This window comes from Chelonoidis abingdonii, chromosome 22 (assembly GCF_003597395.2).
Source record: "Chelonoidis abingdonii isolate Lonesome George chromosome 22, CheloAbing_2.0, whole genome shotgun sequence".
Classification (NCBI taxonomy): Eukaryota; Metazoa; Chordata; order Testudines; family Testudinidae; genus Chelonoidis; species Chelonoidis abingdonii.
This window is the reverse complement of record NC_133790.1, coordinates 20,031,546-20,052,977: the sequence shown is the minus strand read 5'-3', so window position 1 is coordinate 20,052,977 and position 21,432 is coordinate 20,031,546. Positions and strand designations below refer to the sequence as shown.

General features: G+C 46.7%; 3 protein-coding genes across 4 annotated transcripts in view; 2 read left to right on the top strand and 1 right to left on the bottom strand.

The window, feature by feature from the left end:
* Positions 1-836, top strand: part of CHCHD10 (coiled-coil-helix-coiled-coil-helix domain containing 10) — a 6,297-nt gene extending 5,461 nt beyond the window's left edge. For both annotated transcript variants that reach the window (XM_032779509.2, XM_032779510.2), the window contains exon 4: positions 556-836. In XM_032779509.2, the coding sequence (XP_032635400.1) occupies positions 556-575 (20 nt within the window). In that variant the 3' untranslated portion in view covers positions 576-836. The remainder of the gene's footprint in view (positions 1-555) is intronic.
* A 1,118-nt stretch (positions 837-1,954) lies between these two features.
* On the bottom strand, positions 1,955-6,315 carry C22H22orf15 (chromosome 22 C22orf15 homolog). The gene is made up of 5 exons (XM_032779508.2): positions 6,197-6,315; positions 4,392-4,478; positions 3,502-3,627; positions 2,974-3,048; positions 1,955-2,326 (listed from the first exon to the last, which is right to left on the bottom strand). Exons 1-5 carry the CDS (start codon positions 6,219-6,221, stop codon positions 2,157-2,159), a joined length of 483 nt encoding a protein of 160 aa, XP_032635399.1. The 5' UTR covers positions 6,222-6,315; the 3' UTR covers positions 1,955-2,156.
* A 5,307-nt stretch (positions 6,316-11,622) lies between these two features.
* Positions 11,623-20,674, top strand: LOC116824315 (uncharacterized). Its single transcript, XM_032779503.2, has 5 exons — positions 11,623-11,785; positions 13,277-13,639; positions 17,848-17,937; positions 18,993-19,144; positions 20,472-20,674. Exons 1-5 carry the CDS (start codon positions 11,725-11,727, stop codon positions 20,610-20,612), a joined length of 807 nt encoding a protein of 268 aa, XP_032635394.1. The 5' UTR covers positions 11,623-11,724; the 3' UTR covers positions 20,613-20,674.
* Positions 20,675-21,432: the final 758 nt, after the last annotated feature.

The following is a 21,432-nucleotide window of genomic DNA, read 5'->3' as shown; positions in this document are numbered from 1 at the left end:
GGCAGCTCCACCGGAGCCTTTCCAGCAGCGGACCGTCCGCCGAAATGACTGCGGTAGGTCCCCCAGACCCGCGTGCCGCCCCGCCCCGGTAAAATAGCGCCCCCCAAAATTCTGGCGCCCTAGGCCATTGCCTAGGTCGCCTAAATGGTAGCGCCGGCCCTGGTTGTCCTCTCCATAAAGATGCTCAGGAATCATGGAAAGGGGAAGAGGGACACCTTTGGTCCATGTCTTAGCAGAATTAAATTGGTGTTCCTAATAGTGGGCTTGGAGATCCCTTTTTAAGGGTTGGATGCTCTATTGCCGTGTTCCTTTGGGGAGTTTATTCCTTTCCCAGACCACTGCCAGCCAGTTCCCTTGTTTCTTGCCCATTTGCTGGGGGAGAAGGGTTCCCTTTTCCTGGAGTAGACAAACCCCCCTTTTGTGCTTGGTTGAACTAGTACCCTTGTTTGCACATTCTGGCTAATCCTGGGGCATTCACCTCACTCAGGCATTTGACACATGAGGGTCCTGTCTGCCTAAGGGTGAACTTGAGTTTCTCCAATCTCTCCTATGTAGGTGTCTCCTCCCTCTTGTGAAGACATTCAGCACTAACACAGGGAAACAGGAGCCTGGAGTACAGACAAGAATGGAAGAGATTGGAAGGAATGGCTAGTGACCAAAGTAACCAGGTGAAAGAAATGATAGTCTGACCAGTGGAAGGAAGCACTTAGCGCTAACCTGCTTCCAGAATTGCCAAGAAAGAACAATGCTTTGGAATTTGATGGGGCTTTTAGAACCCAGATCTCATTTGATTTGCTACAGTGAAATATGCAATAAAAGGAGATGGTTTATTTTAATCTATGACAAGTTTGTATGTTTTTCTTACTGTAGATTAAACTGCAGGATGTCATTCTAATCTCCGAATGTGTTTTCTTCGTCTCCTCCCCAAACAAGGGGAGCGGAATAATTAAAATCCATGTAGCTGGATGACTCAGCAAAACCAAACAAGGCCAGGCCTGGATTTTCTCTAGCAGGACACGTGTACAATCCCTGCTGTACTATTTTTGTCTGCTCAGAAGGCCAGAGCAGAGAGAATCTCTAAGAGCACTGCCCTGCAAGTGCTTCATTGACTAGGATTCTTGTAAATCTCAGTATCCTCTCAGCTCATGGACATGGCTGGGACAGAGGTGTGGAAAGAAAAATGTGACCTGGTCAATTGCCTGACTAAGAACACAGCTGGCTGATCTTATTTTGGGTCTTAGTGGGTTAAGTAATATGCTGAAGGTTATTAGCATCAGGTTAAGTTCACTGGTGCCACATGTAGCTTTAACATAGCACTAGGAGCTGCAAGACCTCATCTAACAATCAGATACAACTAGTCAGTAAATAAAATGCAATAAATTTGTTAGTCTCTAAGGTGCCACAAGTACTATTTATTTTATTTATTTATTTAAAATGCATTTGACACTCCACACAGACCTGGCTTTGCAAAATGCAACATTTTCAGTTTTATGGGCTATGGAACAACTTGGGTTAGCTTGGCACAATTGAAACTGACACTAACAGTCAGCAGGCTTCAGCTGGAAGGAATGTAGTTGCTCTGACCAGCAAAAAAAATGCTTTCCATGCTAATGTTGGGGTTTTCTTTGCAGATGGATAAAATCTCTCAAATGTACTAGTTGCCCTTAGCCTGAGTGAGGGGAGGTGAGTTTACAAATAAGCCTGAGAACACTGCCACACAAGTTCCCCTAGTTCTAGTAGGGGTTGTTAGAAGGTGTTGCTGTTGCACTTCATTTGGAATTAACTGGGGCTTGGGTTGGGTTGTGACTATAGATGGGGCACCTTCGCACAGAAGAGACCTGCTCCGTGTGTGTCGGTCGCTAGTACCAAAAGTAAGTCTGTACTACTTTAGTCTGTTACCCTGATAGGCCTGAACTCATTTTCAGAGGGTGGCATGAGCCTAGCTAGCCTTCCATTTAAAAAGGTTCTGGGGGTCTCTGATTATGGTTCAGTCTGGCTGTGAGGAGGATGGTGTGCTGTTTATAAAGCAGTGGCCTCTTGCATACTGCCTTACAGTTTGACTACACCTGGCTATTTTACTTTGACCCTGTGTAGCGTCTCTGGAAAATGCTTCCAAACTGCTGAAGGCCTTGTTCCCGCACAGCATGATACCCGACCTAGGTGGGCCTGCTGGAGAGAGCAGAGCCTTTCTTACTCTGCTGTGTGCTTCTGACTTTGGCTGGGGAGCCCAGGAGTGGTTCTTTAAGTGGGCGAAACTTTCTCTGCATGGAACTCCTCCTCATGTTGTCCTTCAGCTGAGGGTGTGCTGGTAACTTCTGCAGCCACTCTGGGAAGCAAACCCGGAAACCACCTGTTAGTTTCTTGCTAGGCTACTGTCTACTAAACTGAGGATTCTGCCAGCAACTGTTTCCTTCCTTTGTTTATATGGCAATAGAAAGAGTGATGAAGTCTAGTGGCCTGAGCCCAGGAATAGGAGACAGGAACTCCTGTTTTCTAATCCCTGCTCTGACCATCTGTCCCTCTTTATCCTAATGTAAAACACTTCATCCCTCTGTCTCTGTCCCATGCATGAAATGGTGTTGATAACTTACCCACCACCCCTGGATGTAATGAGAATTAGGAGGACAACGTTTACAGAACACTGAAGATGGAAACCTGCATGCCTAGTGTGATGGGAAATACTTCCTAGCTTAAGCTAAACATACACATTTTGGCTTTTAGTTTTGTTCCTTTTTTCACTTATGTTCCTTGGATCTTTTTGTTCCCTTAGCCAGAGCAACAACAATTTTTGGCCAAGTCAGTTCTGGGAAAAGTCACAAACAAACCTCAAGCCAAATTCTGCAAAAGGGGTATGAAATGCAGGGGCTCATGATGGTGCACAGGGCAGGGATTTGACTCACAATGTCTGATGTTATACATCTATATCACTGGTCTCCCTATGGTGATTTGATGCACTGGGAGCCCAGCTCTCACCTGCCAGCTCAGGGTGGTGGTTTTCCAGATTCTCCAGTAAAGATTCATAGTAGGTTGATTCCGAGCCTTCTCCTCCTGCCAACAGAATTAGCAGAACCATGCTCCTTCATTTCATATCCTGGAAAAAATTCCTGGGCCATAAGACCTGCTTTAGCTTGTGTAGTTCTGCTAAGTCACTTCAAGAAGAAGTAATTGTTTCACACTAGCATGGCACTTGGTGTTGGGAGTTTGTCATGATACAATTGCGTCATGGTTTCTATCTATCCACCTACATCCATACTTTATTTTGCAGTGTCCATTTGCAATGGACGCTGATAATTTCCTTTGTTTGCTTGTACCTCTCTTGTATGCTTCTCATTTGCTCTCTTGTATGCTTCTCATTCATTTCCATACACTAGGATGGATACCTCACTAACTTTGTTCAGGTACCTTTGTTTAGAGTGGGGATCCTTTCCTATAATGGGAGATTTTGCCCTGGAGGAAGCATGGCAGCATTCTCAGCCTGCAGAGTCTTGGCAAGTAACTTACGAATGACTCTGATGAGGATGTAGTGCTGCCTCTCCTGTAGGTATTTACTGGCCAGCTCAGATGCAGAACTTTTCACTTCGCTCAGGTTCATCAGGGTCCCTGATTCATCCAGAAGATCAATGCAATCTGGAGAGAGAGAGATTGGTTTAAGAGGTTCCTATGTACCCACAGCTCTACAATTCATACAGAGTTAGAGTTGGCTTATCTACACAAGGTCACTCAGGAAATGACTTAAATTAAACCCAATGAAGGTCACTTTAATTCTAAATAAGAGTGTCCACACAAGCATCTAATGCAGTTTAACTAATCCTGTTTAAATTCACAGCTTTAGTTCATTTGGATTAACTCTCCTAAGTTTCCCTGAGTGGATTAATTTTGCTGAGTGTCCAGTGCAGCCCTCAGCTGCATCTGCACTGTCCATGACAGGTGTGGAGCTACTCCCATTTGGCACAGCCAGTGAGAGACTCCACCCTGACAAGTGACCTGGTTACAGAGACATGAAATTCAGTTGCCTCCTCTGGTATGCAGTGATTATGCCCCCATGTTTTGTGCCATCAATATTTTTAGGTCATTAAAACACCCAGCAAACCATTGCAGTCTGCCTAGTTTGTCTGTTGCTTAGTAAAGGACTTTGGGATCCCAAGGAGCTCTAGTGTATTATCTTTAGTATGTTACGCTGATCACAAACTTTATGACTCTTTATGAGACAGGACAGAGAAATATGTCATCTGCTCCACCCCCATCAGTCTGCCTCCCCTCTTAATCCCAGTTTGACCCATTTTTCACCTTTCCACCAGCTCCCTCATCATGTTTGATACTCTTAGAGCATGTGTCTGTCCCTCGGGTAGGTGGCCTTCACTCCTGTTAAGAGGGGGATGGCGACACAGTACCTTCTGGCCTGCACTGGCATTTCTTCTTCAGGTGCATGGTGAGGCTCAGGACCCGGCAGTTCACATTCACAATCTCTTGGCAGTCGGCTGTGAAGCAGGGAAAGGGAATTAGCACAGGAGGAGACCGAGATTTTCCCCAAGTTTAGGGGCTGCACAACCCAATGAGCCGCAGCGAGTGAAGAGACAGACGTTATCTGCTCATGTCAGCGAATGTGGCAGACAGAAAAGGGAGAGGAAGTTTTACTGCAGAAGGGGATGTGTATAGCCAGATCTGGGGTGCTGCAGACCTGTGCTTCTCCTTCCCTGGTCCTTAGAACCACAATCAAACTGGACCAGGCGGCATCCAGAGTATTCTGGTGGTTTAGGAATACGTCTCACTGCTTCATAAGATGCCTGTAGAGTCAGTTTGGGTTTTTAAACTTGGTCTCATAAAATGGAAGAAATAGGGAACTTGGGGTGTGATCGGGTCCTTCGTTTTCCCCTCTGCAAACCTGCGAATGTCACATGTGACTTGAGTTTGGGAGTCTCAGCTTAGTTACCAGTGGACATTTGCCTAAAAAACTTGCTAATTCAGTGAGATTGGAGAGGCCCGGGACATATGCAGCAACAAGGGGTGGTGCAGATCACTATGGAGGTGACGTAACAGACGGGGGGCAGGGGTTCAGAGGCAGGCTAGCGGGGGGGCTGCAGGTCAGGACTGCAGTGCTTTAGAAGAGATGTTTGAGGGCTTAGAGCTTGAATAGCAGAGTTTGTAGGGTTGTGATTGAGGGCCATTAGCTGAGTTTGGGTAAGGTCTGCACGGTGCCCTCTCACGCTATTGCTGGGCCTTGCCTGAGCTGTCAATCCTTCATTTGAAGAGTACTCAGAAGGTTTCACTCTACAAAGCAAATCAACAAACTATTGTTTTCTCAGAGGAACCATTTCTGCAGCTAAACAGCCCTTCAGTCAGTGGGCTACCTTCGCTCTGCTGCTGGTGCCCAGGCCGTGGGTCACAGCAAATCCACTTGGAGCAAGTGGGCTGGCAGTTGGTCTGCAGTGATATAAGCTGCCCCCAGCCCCTGTTTTGCCAGGGGCCCAAAGCTGGCAGCGTCGCCCAGCAGGCAGGTGAGACTCGGCAGGAAGGGGACATGGCTGAGGCGCTCAGGAGTACGAATGAATATAAAAGCTATAGTCACTGATTGATGACTCTGCAGACACACAGGGAGCAGAGATGCCATTTCTACACAGTCACTTTGCTGAGGATGCAGGAGCTGCACTTCAGAGAAGCACAGACCCTTCTGTGGAGCAGGGGCAGCTGGAAAACACGGGAACTTGTTTTTCATCTGGTGTGTTTTGTCAAATTGCTTCATTACGCTGTATCGCCCTGAAAGCCCAGACCAGTAAAAGTCTGCAGTAATCATCTTCCCTTAGAAAGATGGAGTAAAGTCACCTTTATGGTCTGAGGTCTGTCTGCAAATAATACCAGACAATGCTTAGCTCTGATTTAAGTTTTTTTATCCCTCAATCTCAAAGCTGTTTAGGAAGGCAGTGAGATACCTGTTTTAAAGGTGGGGAAACTGAGTGACAGAGCACTCACATAGTGAGTCAGTGGTCTCCTGACTCCTTGCACTATTCCCTAACCACTAGACAACACTGTCTCCCCAAATACGCCTGCCCATGCCACTGACTTAAGGCAAACGGATCGGATCACTGAATGGTGGCAAGAAGAGGAACGCAAAGTATGCTGTCAGGTTTCATGATCAGAGAAACCAGCTGATTCGGAGAAGCTGGGTCCTGAGGGCAAAGTCTGAGCTTCCCCCACTTACCTCCATATCTCACTGTAATGAACATGCTGCTTCCACTCTGCTGGGCCCAAAGCTCCTCAGCAGCCTCCTTCCTCGGGACTGTTGCCCGTCTCCTCCAAGCCAGAGGACTTTGTGAACGGTGCTCCGACTGCCTTGTTTTTTGGGGCAGACTTGCAGGCAGCCTTGGTGACAAAAGGCTATTATTAGGACTGGCATAATTAGCCCGCCGAGAGCCTGGGGGAGGGGTGAACATTACCCTTGTTAATGCTCTTATTGGTTTCAACAACCTGATTTCCCAGCAGCAGGGAAATAACTCCTGCAGATTCCAAAGCTTCTCAGCGAAGCTCTGACAGGGGCTAGGGGTACGGGCTGTGCTGAAGCAGGCAGAAGCATCTGGGAGGGTTGCCCAGCCCATCAGGGCATCTTATTGTTCCAGACCATCTTGATGCCACTGTCTCACCATCACCAAATAACAATCCCGGCGGCCTCTGCTTTGGATTCAGAGGATTCCTTGCCCATCTTTTTTCAGGACCTCAGCAACCCCGGTGCTGCGTTATATTCTCCCTGCATGTCTTCCAGCTCGCCCCGGCCCAGCTGAACCAACCACCACTGAAAGTCATCAGCACTACAGAGCCAGGCTGACTGCACAAGTGGCGTCTCTGGTCTCGACTGTCTGCTGCCTCAGCAAATCCCCAGCACAGTCCTGACTCCACAGTCTCGATTGCTGGTGCTGAGAACTGGCAGAGTAACAGCGATTGCTGCGTCTCCAGAGACAGGGCTGAGCATCTGGCCCGGCAGCCAGGCCAGGCTTGGCCAGAGGGGCTGTGTGGTTCAGGAGATAGCATGCTGAATAGTGACACAGCAACTGTGGGTCCTATTCCCAGCTCTTCTGCTGGGTGACTTGCATAAGTTACTCTGTGTCTCTGTCCCACAAGGATAACTGTACTGAAAATAGAGCATGTTCAATATGATGGGTGTGGGGAAAGCTGGCAAAGCAAGACAATCATAGGGCTGCATTTCTAGCCATTGCTGTACTTTGTGCCTCAGGTTCAAAGCCCTCCTTCCCTTTATTTGAATGGTGATCATTCCTAGAGCTTAGCCAGCACAGCACCTCTTCTGAGCCATTTACAAACTGCAGGGAATATATGTTGTTTCATGACCACCATGGGCAAAGCCTCATTTATCCCCATTTTACAGAAGAGGGACTGAGACTCAAATCCCAGGCAACCCAGTTAGTCAGTGGGGGAGCTAGGATTGGCCTGGAAGTGCTGGGGAATGCCAGTTTGAATGGTTTTCTGGTTCATGCTGACTCCCCTTCAGGCCTTTCCTACTTCTATCAATCCATTTATTTACAGTGGCAGGCTCTTCCTCTCCCAGCAAGGGGCCCAATGCCTCCTCCTGGCTTTGGGACTGTTTCCATGGTAACCCAAAACACTGGAAGAACTCTGAGCTGGGATATAACTCTAAATGCAATACTTTCTCCTGCAAACTGTCCCCATGGTGATGGTTGCCAGACAAATAGTGAGGTATTTATATTTTGGTCCCTTGGGGCCATGTAGTGGCGTCATCTCCACACAGCCTCTGCTGTGTAGTCATGACTATAGGCCTGAGTGTATAGCTGACAAGGTTGCCTTATATGGCTGAGGGTGTGTGTGTGCGGGAGGTGGATTGGTGTGTCTTGGGAAATAGGGTGCAAACTCTCATGTTATGGCTAAACTCTCTCATCCTCAGCTTGAGCTGGGAAGAGGGGGGCAGAGCTGATGGAGGCATCTAATCTGCCCAGAATCCTCTCAGGGGAGTCCCAGGCCTCACTGGTGGGTAGCATGTTTGCAACACAGGCAGGACTTGTGCCAGGGTTTCTCGCGCCCTAGGCGCATGGCCATTTCGCCGCCCCCCACGCTGATCCTGCGGTTCCGGTGGAGCTGTCGCAGGCGTTCCTGAGGAGGGTCCGTTGGTCCGTGGCTTCGGTGAAGCTGCCGCAGGCATGCCTGCGGGAGGTCCACCAGAGCCGTGGGAGCAGCCGACCGTCCGCAGGCATGACTGCGGCAGCTCCACCGGAGCCGCGGACCAACCGACCTTCCACAGGCATGCCTGCGGCAGGTCAACCGGAGCCGCCTGCCACCCCCCCGCCCGGCAAAATGCTGCCCCCTCAATAATCCTGGTGCCCTAGGCGATTGCCTAGGCTCCCTAAATAGTAGCGCTGGCCCTGAACACAGGGGCAACATGGGTTAGACCCAGGTCTTTGCCGATACCACAGAGCTACCTAGCTCATGATATTATCCAGAAACAAAGGATCTGGTTGGTTGATGGTTACGGTTGCTAAGCGCAATTTAAGAGAAGAGGGGTCATTGAAGTCATCCATGGAACAATCCCCACCTCAAACATTACAGCTAAGGACGTTACCAGCTAAGGGTACCTCAACAACTCTGACATCAGCCTCAACATTAACACCCAGTTTGCCCCTCCCCATAAAACAGACCCATTCCCAACGACTAGCACTCCAACCACCTCTGTGTTACTGTTTCAGAGATGACCCCACTTTCACTGATCCCAATGGTTTCCTTCCAGATGCAAAGATGTAAATACCACTGAGCGGCCACTTGAGGGAGGTATTTGTTTATGGTGAAGCAGATGACTCGCAGACATAGCACCTTGTGCTGTGAGCCAGTGGCAGGGTCGGTTCTGCTCAGTCCTTGGCTTGGAGACCCCCCAAGCAGTGCTTAATTTGTGCCAGGACTTGCCAGGCCTCAGCCCTGGCACCTCTGGGCTTGGAAGTTCAGAGCCCTGGCGCCTCTGAGCCTGGCAGTTCATAGTCCCGGTGCCTCTGGGCCTGGCAGTTCAGAACCCCGGCGCATCTGGGCCTGGCAGTTCAGAGCCCCAGCGCCTCTGGGCCTGGCAGTTCAGAGCCCTGGCGCCTCTGGGCCTGGCAGTTCAGAGCCTCTGCGCCTCTGGGCTTGGCAGTTCAGAGCCCCGGTGCCTCTGGGCCTGGCAGTTCAGAGCCCCAGTGCCTCTGGGCCTGGCAGTTCATAGCCTCTGGCGCCTCTGGGCCTGGCAGGTCATAGCCCCTGCGCCTCTGGGCCTGGCAGTTCAGAGCCCCGGCGCCTCTGGGCTTGGCAGTTCAGAGCCCCGGCGCCTCTGGGCTTGGCAGTTCAGAGCCCCGGTGCCTCTGGGCTTGGCAGTTCAGAGCCCCGGTGCCTCTGGGCCTGGCAGTTCATAGCCTCCGGCGCCTCTGGGCCTGGCAGTTCAGACCCCCGGCGCCTCTGGGCCTGCTGCATCAGTTATGACTGTAAAAAAATTCCTGGAGCCCCAGCCCCTCTTTCATGACAAATTAAGTCCTGCTCCCCAAGGGAAACTCAAGGGACTTCAAGGAAGGGGTGTCGGGGACTCAAAAGGTGACATAGGTCCCAGTCAGTCAGCATGGAATGCAAGGACCCAGCATGGCATCAGCAAACACCGAGCTGGGACAGGTGCTGTATTTCAGATGAGATGTCAAATCAAGGCAAATCTCATGGCATTTTTGGTAAGAGCAGGGCTGCTTGTGCCAGCGTCATGCTCAAATTCCAGTCATTTGTCTCCTTGCATGGCTGTCACCTCTCTGGCCTGTCCCCTTCCCTGGGGAGTCCAGCCCCTCTCACCAGCAGTGCTGGCGAGGATACCTCAGCAGCCTTTTCTGCTTCCACAGATTGCTGCTGCTGTCTCTCCTCAGCTGGCTGAACTGCTCCTTGGTAACCGGCCATGGACCCTCCGCCAGCACTGGCTGCCGCCCATCCAGCTGCCTTCCCTATTGCCCACCCATTGCCCTGCTAGTTGGCCCATCATGCTTATTCGGCAGCTTTAATTGTCTGTCTGATGATTATCGATTCATTAACTGATTTAACTGCCATTTTTATTTGTCTCTCTAAGTAATGAATTCTTTATCTAACATTGATTCACCTCATCTTCTGTGAATTGACTGCCTCATCCCTAGTCTCTCCCTCCCTCCTTCACCCCCTTCTGCTCATTCAGGAATGGCTGCTCTGTCCCCATTAAACTCACTGCCATCCTTGACCCATCATTTCCCATCCAACCCTGCACACTCAGTTGGTGCGGCCTGGTTCACTGATGGACACTGCCACCACAGCTGCACTTGCCTATAATGGCCTCATCTTCACCACTCTGCTGCCCTGAGGCAATCAAGAAAAAGTAAATGAGTCATATCGGGGTGCTGCTGCCAGTTCCAACTCCTCTCCCCCAACCCAATTTCTTCCCCTCTTTTCAGTCCATCAGACTCCCCTGCCTCTGCCCTCTGCATCACTCTCATTTATGGTGGAGGTTCCCCATAATGTTAGAGAGACAAGGTGGGTGAGGTAATAGCTTTTATTGGACCATCTTCTGTTGCTGAAGGAGACAAGCTTTTGAGCTACGCAAAGTTTTGTTTAGCTCAAAAGTTAAAATATATGGCGATAGATATAGCTCATAGAACTGGAAGGAACCTTGAAAGGTCATCAAGTCCAGTTCCCTGCCTTCACTAGCAGGACCAAGTACTGTCCTTGACTTTTTTTTTTTCCTCCAGATCCCTAAATGGCCCCCTCAAGGATTGAACTCATAACCCTGGGTTTAGCAGGCCAGTGCTCAAACCACTGAGCGGTGGTTGTTTCATTCACCAACAGAAGTTGGTCCAGTAAAAGATGTTCCCTTATCCACTTTGTCTTTCTCATATCCTGGGACCAACACGGCTACAACAACACCACACGTTTCATAATGTTAGTAACACGAGATTTTCGCATTCAAAATAGGGGCTTTCAGCTTGAAGTGTGATAAGAATATTGCCTGCTACCTAGGACAAGGGCTCCCAGCCCTCTAGCTCCAGAGCAGAGCTCCAACACTTGCTGCCTAGGTTTAGGAAGGCCTGAGGGATGTATCGTGTTTGTAGGGGTGAGACCTGATCCAGGGTTGGAGGCCAAGGGAGGCAGTGAGGGTGAGGCTGCTGGGTAAGATGGAACAGTGTAAAAGTTGGACATTATGGACCGTGGTGATGAGGGATTGTGAGGCAAGGAAGAATCAGGAGTCAAAGTGTGAGGAGGAAGGAAACTCTCCAGTGCAAAATGTCATTTTTAAAATGAGGTCCCGTCAGGGAACTGGGAGTTCTCCTCCTCTAGGGAAAGCAGCATAAGGAAATTGCCATCCAGGTAATTTCAGTTTGACAATTAATTTCTCTGATCATCTTCTTTCCATTATCCACTCTCCCCTGTTGTTGTTTCTTGAAAAGGTCAATGTGCTGGGGTTGCATTGATGTGGGACATGTCTCTTCTGAAGCATGTGCTTTGGGCTGTCTTCACTGAAAGGCCGTGGGGGCAGAGAAGGGTTATTATTAGGGTTACTTATCACACTGTTTCGTCGTATGCACTCTGCAGACTACGTCCCTGGGTGAGGTGAGAGATTTTTTCTCTTTCCTATTCAGACGCCCGCCCAGGTTGCAGCCTCTACTGTCAATTAATGGTGTCTGCAGACTCTACGAGCAACATGAGACTTTGGAGATAGAGAGAGAGACAAGAGGACATGGGATAAACATGGCTCTTCTCATTTCTGTGTTGGTGCTCTCCTTCTTGCAAGAAGTGTTCCTTTCCCTAGGTAAGCAGAGTCACACTATTTAGATATTCTTCTGCCTTGGGCATTCGGGAAGTTTGCTCAGTGGAAGAAACAGATGTAAACCTGCAGTACTGGGGTTGGGGTGGCTGAAACTGGAAAATGGAAAGTTGAAATATTAAAGATGAGCCTGAACCATGAACTCAGATCAGAACTGCCCTGAACTTGGAGAAACTCAGAAGCCAAACATGGATCTGACCCATTCTTCTAATGAGCCAAATCAAACCCCCAGGTCCAAGCACCTCCAGATCTCTAAAGGGCTTGAAATTTGGGTTTGAATTGAATTTTGTGCACCAGGGCTACCTCTGTTAATTAGGGCTTTGTTTTCTCGCTGACAGTCTTTATTCGTTATTTTAATTACATTATTTCTGGTTCATCAAAGGAGAATTATTCTTTTTGGATTTTGTTTTTTTATGGAACTTGACATACAAACTGCTGAATCCAGATTAGCAATGAGATATTCAACAAAAAGAGTACCTGCTTTTTTATAGACGGAGAAATTAGTGAATAAAAATGCTTTTGTGTTGAATAGCAGGTGTAGTTTTCTTCTGAACTGTGTTCAAATAAAAAAATATATATCGCAGTGTGTATGTAATTATGCTTTAGTATTCAAATATAACTCATGATTGCAGTATAATCTGGCAAATTAACCTAGAAAGTAGATGGGACCTAGTTGCTTTGAAATGGAAAAAATCCCTTCTCCTATATACAAAGAAACAATTGAATTCAATTTTTTTCCCAGTCATGTTTTCCTTTGGGCTCTGTAGAATGATGACATTAAATAATTAGTTCTTGGAATTTATTACATAAGTAAATTGACTAATATAATTGATAAGGAAATATTATCTAGGTAGCATTAAATATTTGGGGGAACAGATTAAAAATTGGGGGCATTATTGTGTATCAAACTAGATTTTATTGCTATCCAAAAATTTAAGAAAGAACGTTTGCAAAATCCTTGAGAGTTCCGCTGAGATGAATGAAAGCCTGGGGCATTTATATTGTCTATCCTATAAAGTTATGTTCAATCTAAATAAGATTACTTTATTGAACAGAAGGCACACAGAGCATCAGATGGAGGTGGTGTTCCCAACAGTATCTGATTGTACAATTAACTCAATGGATAGAAAAACACAGAACCCCATCACATCATACACAGTAACAGAAACGTTACAATGATGCATCCCCAAGGACTCCACAGGAATTAAAGTCAAGGTCAGCAATGAGGCATATTGCTGGACAACGTGGTGGAAGCTTGTAACGCTGGAGACTTGTCTATGCTGTGTCTGATCTGTGGCTAAACAGAGAAATTAATTCTCCAAGGTGGTCAATCTGGCACCTTCCACTCGTGCCACACACACACACGAGCAAATAAAATGGAAGTAGGTTGAACTAATTAAAGTTATTCCCTACAAAACAACAAGGTCCAGAGTTTGCTGAGATGCCTGCTTTTAACTACACTTTTTTCCCTTTTAGGTTCTGGGGAAAATCCTCCGATGATCTCAGTAACTGAAGGGGAACCCGTTTCCTTTGAGTGTTCCTTTGATGGATCCCCTGCTGCTGGCAATCCATTCTATGAGATAATCTGGATGTATGAGATGACCCGTAAAAATGTGTCCAAGAGGATCCTGGCCTTTAGGATGACTCGACCCAATACCAGTGTCCCTGTCTCAGTCACTGAAGGCTATTTTAGGGGTCGTTTAGAATTTGAAAAGAACACTAGCTCTCTCGTCATCCCCAAGGTGCGGGGGAATGACAGCGGCCTGTATTACTGTGAAGTGAACACAGTACCACTCCATGTTAAATTAAGAACAAATGGGACTCATCTCATTGTCACAGGTGAGTGTCTCTCTTTTTCTCTCTCCTGTTTCTTTCTCTCTGTTGGACACTCTGCTGCATGTGTATGAGAAATCTTAGCTCTCTTGCTTCCTATGAAATAAGACTTATGATGTAAGCATGTTTATGACTTGTTTAAAAGCTTCTTCAACATATGACCATGCAATTATATTTCAACTATAGCAATTTCCTTGTCAATATTTCCATTATCAGAGGGGTAGCCGTGTTAGTCTGGATCTGTAAAAGCAGCAAAGCATCCTGTGGCACCTTATAGACTAACAGACGTTTTGGAGCATGAGCTTTCTTGGGTGAATACCCACTTCGTCAGATGCATGATACATATTTCCATTGTATCACTTTATTTGAAAATTACATGGAACATTAGCTTATTTACCAGGCCAATCATATCACACCTCTCTAGTGTGTGAAATTATACATTGGTTGTAATTCTCCTAAATAGGTCACACCATGCATGGGCTATCTGGAACTCCTGAGCTTAATGTGATCCAAGACAAGTTTGTGACATTCCACTGGTTTGATTTAAAATACATATATACTTTATAGTCTGAGATGGCTCCATAATAAGCTCTATAGCTGAGGATTGGGGGAGAAAAATTTGCAGTTTGCTTACCAAAAAAAATACATAATATATATACATATATTCTTGTATATATTTTCTGCAAATGAATTTGCAAATTTTGACCAAAATGGCAAATTTGCCATATTTTATAGCAGTGGTAGACTTTCTAGTAGATACTTTCCATCCCTAAGACAAAAATTATACTATAAATTCTAGTTATTATACCTACTGTATTTCCTTCCTTGAATTTGTGAGACAGAGTAATTATTTGCCTCCCCTGTACCATTATACAAAACCTTACTCTGTTTTCAAAAATGTCCTGCTAATTTAGCAGTGCTAAATCTAAATATATTTATGGAATATTGTCATAATATAAACACTTATTTAAAAAAAAGTGTTCCTGGTCTGTGTTATTTATAATAATATCTTAGACTGTTTTAATGGACAGTTATAAAATAGTAATCAAATTGAAAAACTAAAACTGTAGTCCACAGTTATGGAATTTAAAGTTGCTTTTATAACAGAATAACTATATTAGTCTAAAAACAAATGGTCTACAAAATCTGTTGATTTTTCTAATATTGGATTGTATTATTTTTTAATAGCTGAAACAAAGTCTATTTTCTGGAATCTAGTTTGTTAGATCTATTAATTCAGGGTAGGTACAGTCATCATCATCAAATATATTTAACACATCCTAGGTTTTAAATAAATTACAGTGCTCCTTCTGTTGTACATGGCCCATTGTCAATTGTTTCAGAAATATCTTTTTACATTTGAGAAGGAGCCATCAGTTTTCTGAACAGAGTTTATTTACTCTTAATATTTTTCCTGCTTTTCAAAGGGATTGTTGATCTGATCCAAAGACTCCAATTGACTTCAATGGATTTTGGATCAGGCACTATCTGGATGAGTAAGATGAGAAGAATTTGGCCCTATCTGTTAATTCCCCCAGTTCTTAATCATTGGAATTAACCATGAAAAAGTAATTTCTGCTTTCTGCATTATAGAGTTTATTGACACTGCATCTCTGTCTGTCTTTTTACTGACATATGATTCAGGGACAAGAGGTATAAATTTTTAATCCACAAATAAAAACCATCTCTTAAATGTAAGTAATGATCTGATGTTATTTTAATGCATTGAATTAATTAACTGTATTGATTAACTGTAATCCAAAGATTATTTTATAATCATTAAGGCGGGTATGTATTTATAAATAAACACTGTTATAATAAGCCAGTATTTAGGGTTGGATTTTCAAAGGTGCTGAATAGGGATGGGTACCTAAACCCCAGTAAAACTCAGTGACAGTTCTTGAATCTGATGCATGTTTTAATATTAATTTCCAAGTGACAATTGACTACAAGAAAAATTACAGCATTAGCAGTATCCCTACAACATTCTATTTTCAGTGGATTGTTGTAAAATGTTCATCTTATTCCTTTCTCTCTTTTCCCTAGTTCTTTAAGCATATTTTAATATTAAACTAACTGTTTTGAATGAATGTTCACAGTTTAATGCATTGGGAACTGGACTGTGTAGAACAATTGAGAATTCAGATTCCTTGCACAAGAAAACTGCAAAGGATTTGCTTGTTTTTTACGTGTTAGCAAAACCGTTGCTCTTTACCATCTTTGAATATTTTAGAAAAGCATCAGGGCACTTTTAAAATACAGATACTCAGTTGTGTGTCTGAAGAGTAGGGATTGGTGATCGTTGTCACACTGTCTGGAGTGGCTCACAACAGCTCACAACTGTGAGTGCCCACCTCCGGGCTGTCAAAAGCAAGGCAGACACCCCAAACTGGTGGTATGTTCCATAAGTAGATTTCACCAAGTGAGTAACGAGTGAGAACTCCTAGATCACTGTAACAGTCTTACCAGGAGTCACTGACCATCCTCTTAGACTCTCCAGTCTATCTCGCCATCCAGGCAACCTGGACTATATGATAAATGGTCACTTACACCCACAGGCATAGTTTGACTTCTATATTTGAGGGGGCAGCTCCAGTCAGGCCAACGGGGCCATATACGGGGGTGGCAAATTCAGCAACTGTCCAAGGCTTACAGCTTTGCAGGGGGAGGCAATGCCCCCCCTTGCCCTCCAAAACTATGGCCATGCTTCCACCAAAAATCACAACATATTCAGGTTACACTCAGTCCCAAGAAACTAGTCACTCTCTGTGATAAAATGTACCTGTATCCAGCTCCCACACACTATTGTAATAATCTTTGTACAAGGTGTGCCTTGTAAGGTATCATTTGAAAACTCATAATTGTCTGGTCAACATTGTGCTGGTAAAATATGTGTGGCAACACTGTGAAGTTATAAGATGCCCCTGTGTAGTGGTGGTAACGCATGTTCCAAACCATAGCCCTGCCCAAACAGAAGCTGGCAAACTGGTTTGTCCTCAAACCAAGGAATGTGTGCTCTGCCTAATATGCATTTAAGCTATAAACAGAGTCAGCAGCAGGAAGGGAAACAAATAGTAAGCTGATGCCTCAGCCAGGTGCAAACAAGGCAGATGGGCCATTGCTTGCTAATGTGGCTATTTTTTGGCAGGAAAGGGGGCAGGGGCAAAAAGAATCTCCATTTTAGCAAAGAAACAGCATGGAGTTCCTGTCCATACAGACCACCTGGCCGGCGCCTTTAGCCCAACCGGAAACGCTTCTCAAAGCTTTGCAATATTCACACAGAGCCCATTTGCAGTGTGGCTGTAGAAAAGCATTGCTCATGGTGCCTGGCTGAAAAGAGAAACCTTTTGAAGTGCAATGAGGTTGGGTTTTGCAAGTCCAGTGATTGCTATAAAAAAAAAGAGCTGGGGATCAATCAACGGAAAAACTTAAAGCATCTACAAAACCACAAACACACGCCTCTTGTTCACACAGATACCGACCTAAGTGTCTCCGTTGTTAATGTTGGCTATCTGAGGCTGTTTACTGCTGGTGAGATGACTTATCGGTGGCTGATTAGTATTGCTGATTACTGGTGATATGGAGCTAGTGTTACAATTCTTTTAGGTAACAGTGAAGTAAGGTGTGATACCAACTAACAAAGATGGTCCTGAGACAATCCTCACTGCATTTACTGTGTAACAAATCTGTGGACAAGGGATGAAGTTATGAAGGTAGCAGGTTGAATTTATGATGTGGTAATTCTGATTCACAGCTGATTGTGCTGGTAAATATGTGAATAGGGAGTGAAAATCACATTGTTTTGAGGTTAGGACTTGCTCTATGCAATCTTAGAAGAGTGCCAAAAAGGGATAAGCGTCTACTTCAAGGTGACCTGCCAAGGGCAGTTTCAACAGTGGGTTTGTGGGGTTTGTCTTTCCCTTCTTTTATCATGTACGAAGAACTTTTGTAAGGGGCTTTCAGCTTGTGTTTTACCTTTGAAATACCAGGAATGTTAAGTATGGTTTGGCTGGGAGACTTGCTGCGGTCCTGCATGTGTACTGGAGTTGTCTTTCTAGTCTATTCAGGGTCTGATACGGCAGTATCTGAGCGACTTTCTCATCCTTAATCGAAGGGGCAATATCGCCCGAGGCTTTGCACAGGAGCAAATGGAAGGGATTCAGTTTCTTCTCCTTTTTTGATTTTTCACAAATATTATTTGTTCTCCTTTATAGCCTCCCCAGATGCAGTGAATGTTCTGCTGATCTCCAGTCTGACTGCTGGGCTACTTCTGTTCCTCCTTGCTTTGGGCTTGTATTTTACATGTAAGTAGTTGCTAGTAAAGAAGTGCAAACGATCTCATCTGCCTCTCTTTAGGCCTCATCTTACACTTTGCAGCCATGGTGTGTTTTCAGTGTTCTTAGTTACTGTTGTTGGCTCAGTGTGGTCCAGCAAATCTTCTGGGAAATGACCAGTTCAGGATGTCTTTCCTAAATTCATACAAGGCTCCATGCTATTTCTCTTCTTTATTGACAAGTCTGTAACATTCTTCAAGTTCAAAGCAAAGAATGAGAAGATAAGAAACCTTTTAATTATGACAGGGCATGATTGGTGCATGCGCAAAGCAGCCATGTTCTAATGCAGGGGTGGCCAGACTTACCCCCTGAACTACATACGATAATCTTCATAACCTGAGAGCCGGGCATGCCTGCCAGGGCTCAGGGCTTCAGCCCTGCAGCAGGGGGCTGGGGCTTCAGACTTCTGCCCCCCAGGGGGCTCCTGCCCCAAGGCTCGGGGCCCTGGCAGGCGTGCCCTGTGGGGCTGAAGCCCTGAGTCCCACCACCCCATCCTAGGGCAGAAGCTCTGAGCTCCCCCCACCAGCCTGTTAGGTGGAGAATGGGGGGCATGGGAGGCTCTGGGAGCCAGACTTTAACTGCAAAAGAGCTGCATGTGCCTCGCGAGCTGCCGTTTGGCCACCCCGTTCTAATACCTAACAGCTGGGGACGGTCACCAAATCTCCACACTCTTTATATCTCCAGTGCAGGGTCTCACCTATATGTGTCTACACTTCAGGCAGAATTTCCAGTGATATTAATGGGAGCATGGATAGAGTCAGTGTATGGCCCCTCAGCTGCTAGAGCCAGATCAACAGCAACTGAAGTCAATGGAAAGATTCCTTTTAATTGCAAGGGGTTTTAGATCAGGCCCTTTTGGTGTAAAATAAATTAACAGAAGGAAAATATTGAAAGCCCCTACAAAACCAGATCCCAGCCTATAAACAGAGACACCGAGGTAGAATTCAGTCTTTCTCCTCACGCCTGCAGTAGGTATTTCCAAGTCATTCCATAATGTGCATGTGTCCTTCTGTATTTTATGTTAGTAAAGCGCCGAATCCAGGCCAAGAAACCAGAAGTTTCCCTGGAAATGTCCGATCCCATTTGCAGCATCCCTGCCCCAGCCCGGAGAGAGTCCTTTACACAGCCCGTCGGCAGTGAAATGATCTATTCAAAACTGCAGTGGAGCAAGTACAGTGTAAGTGCTGATCTCTGTATTGAAAGCACTCAGACATTATTCCAGTCCCAGCAGAGTCACATTGATAACTAATGTAGATGATAAGTGTAATGGAGTAGGGGCTGTCTGTGTGGGGAATGGGAGAGCAGGGGAGGACTTTAGGGGATGGACTATACCGGAGCCTGTAACCTGAGCTAGGTAAGGGAGGGGAAAGGTCAACACCTTTGCCCGGGAAGGAAGACAAAGGAAGGGGCTGGCAGGAGGGAAGTAGTTTTTAGTTTGGGGTTTGGGGCTGTGTGGGTGGAATTCAGGGTATCCTAAGCTGGGATCTAAGCACTCTGAAAGCCCAGAAGGACTTGATTGAGGGGTCCGGACTGTGCCTGCAAGCTCTGCTGTAACCTGCGTTCCTGTTGTCCAATAAACCTTCTGTTTTACTGGCTGGCTAAGAGTCACTGTGAGTCCCAGGAAGAGGAGTGCAGTGCTGGACTCTCCCACACTCAGTGACAATAAGAGCAGTAACTTTTTGTACTTCTGTAGCATCTGAGGCTTTTCAAGTGCTTTACAAACCTCACTGTATGCTGCGAGGTAGGTGGATATTCCTATCCTAGAGTTACCAATGAGTAAACTGAGGCATAATCTGACTTGCCCCAGGTCATGGAGTGACATTCACCCCAATGCAGAGGGCTTGTGCAAAGCCTCTGCACCTCCTAAGCCCCACGTAGGGACTGAGAAGGGGATCCACTGGGATGGCCATGGGTGGGGTGTTTACCCAGTGCTATGCGCCAAGAGACAGATCTCTGAGTTGGCTCTGCCCAGGCCAGCCTGGAAGGCCATGTTTTTGGGGGTCAGGGGCAGAATCAGGGCAGCTCCAGGCACCAGTGCATCAAGCAGGTGCTTGGGGCGGCCAAGGGGAAGAGACGGCACGTCCGGCTCTTCGGCGGTGGGTCCCTCGATCCCACTCGGAGGGAAGGACCTGCCACCGAAGTGCTGCAGAAGAAGAAAGTGACGTGGTGGAGCTTTCTTTTCCCCCCGCTGCTTGGGGTGGCAAAAACCCTGGAGCTGGCCCTGCAGGTGATGCAGGTTCATGTTTATGTGAATCCAGGGGCCTGGGATTCCCTGCAGTTGGTCTGGAGAGACTGCGGCTGCTATTGCAGCTCAGACACTGGAAGAGCAGCTGCAGTTGTGGGGGCTGTGGGACATCCCAGCATTTGGGCCCAGCTCTCATTGTGGCTGATACATGGAGCTGCCTCATTCACTTCATCTCAGCCTCTTCTGCCTTCAGCTGAGGTTTACAGCTCAGTGAATGTCACTGTTACCTGTGCTGATCTGGGGTTCTGCTTGTTCTCAGATGGTGTCCTCTCCAGAGGGGAGTGCTGACTCTGGCAAGCCAGTGACGAAGGAGCCCAGAGTGGGGACCAGTGACCCAGGAGCGGACACTGTGTATGCCATGCTTCAGGCACCGCAAATGTATCCCCTCTATCTCGTGTAACACAAATGTCTCCAGCAAACATCCCTTTTCTTCAGTGGTGTGGCTCTGGCATGTAATAAATGTACTGATGAAAGTTGTGTGAAGCTGATCTTTAGGTGGAGCACGTCTATGGGACATGAATACACTATCCCTCAAGCCCCTATAAGATTGCTATGAAATGTCCACTTGGCCTTTGTTGTTGAGGCCCATGCCCTGCAGTGAGCAGGTTTTGAGGTCCCTCTCTCCCCTCCCCGTCTCTGATTGTATTGTACCAAACTCTGCCATCTTCCTCTCTGCCACCCACCCAGGGACGATGCAGTGGTGTTTTGTGGCTCCGACTGCACCAGCTTTTCCCATGTCAAACAAAGCGCAGGCACCGTTTCAAACAAGCCCCTCCTCGCGCAGCCAGAGGATCGCACCACAGTGCTCCCAGTCGGCATGGGGTAGACACCAAGTTTGTTCAGCAAATGGCCTCAGCAGTCCTGCCTAATGCCGAAAGTGAAACCTATGACTAGCCCTGCCCCCAGAGCCTGCTACTCTGACCACGCTCTCCGGGCGATGAAGGGCTCCTTTGACTCAGCCAGGTGAACCCTGCACTATTCCCCCGGCACTAACCAAACCACTAGGGCCAAGGGGTTAGTGAGGAACATAAGAATATAAGAATGGTGCTACTGGATCAGCCCAAGGGTCCATCTAGCCCAGTATCCTGTCTACCGACGGTGGCCAATGCCAGGTGTCCCAGAGGGAGTGAACAGATGCCTTTCATATTGTCTCAGTGCTGGATATGTCCTGCTTCACATACCTGCATTTCTGATCTGAAATATCTCTCTCCAGCTTGGAA

What these genes read in the sequence shown, in the direction of transcription:
- C22H22orf15 (XM_032779508.2), bottom strand. Translation starts at nt 6,221, where the DNA reads ATGTTCATTACAGTGAGATATGGAG. An exon ending in ATGCCAGTGCAGGCCAGAAG is followed by an intron (nt 3,628 to 4,391) that starts GTACTGTGTCGC and finishes CTCTCTCTCCAG; the next exon opens with ATTGCATTGATCTTCTGGAT. An exon ending in CATCCTCATCAGAGTCATTC is followed by an intron (nt 3,049 to 3,501) that starts GTAAGTTACTTG and finishes TTCTGTTGGCAG; the next exon opens with GAGGAGAAGGCTCGGAATCA.
- LOC116824315 (XM_032779503.2), top strand. Translation starts at nt 11,725, where the DNA reads ATGGCTCTTCTCATTTCTGTGTTGGTGCTCTCCTTCTTGCAAGAAGTG. An exon ending in AGAAGTGTTCCTTTCCCTAG is followed by an intron (nt 11,786 to 13,276) that starts GTAAGCAGAGTC and finishes TTTCCCTTTTAG; the next exon opens with GTTCTGGGGAAAATCCTCCG. An exon ending in TGCAGTGGAGCAAGTACAGT is followed by an intron (nt 19,145 to 20,471) that starts GTAAGTGCTGAT and finishes GCTTGTTCTCAG; the next exon opens with ATGGTGTCCTCTCCAGAGGG.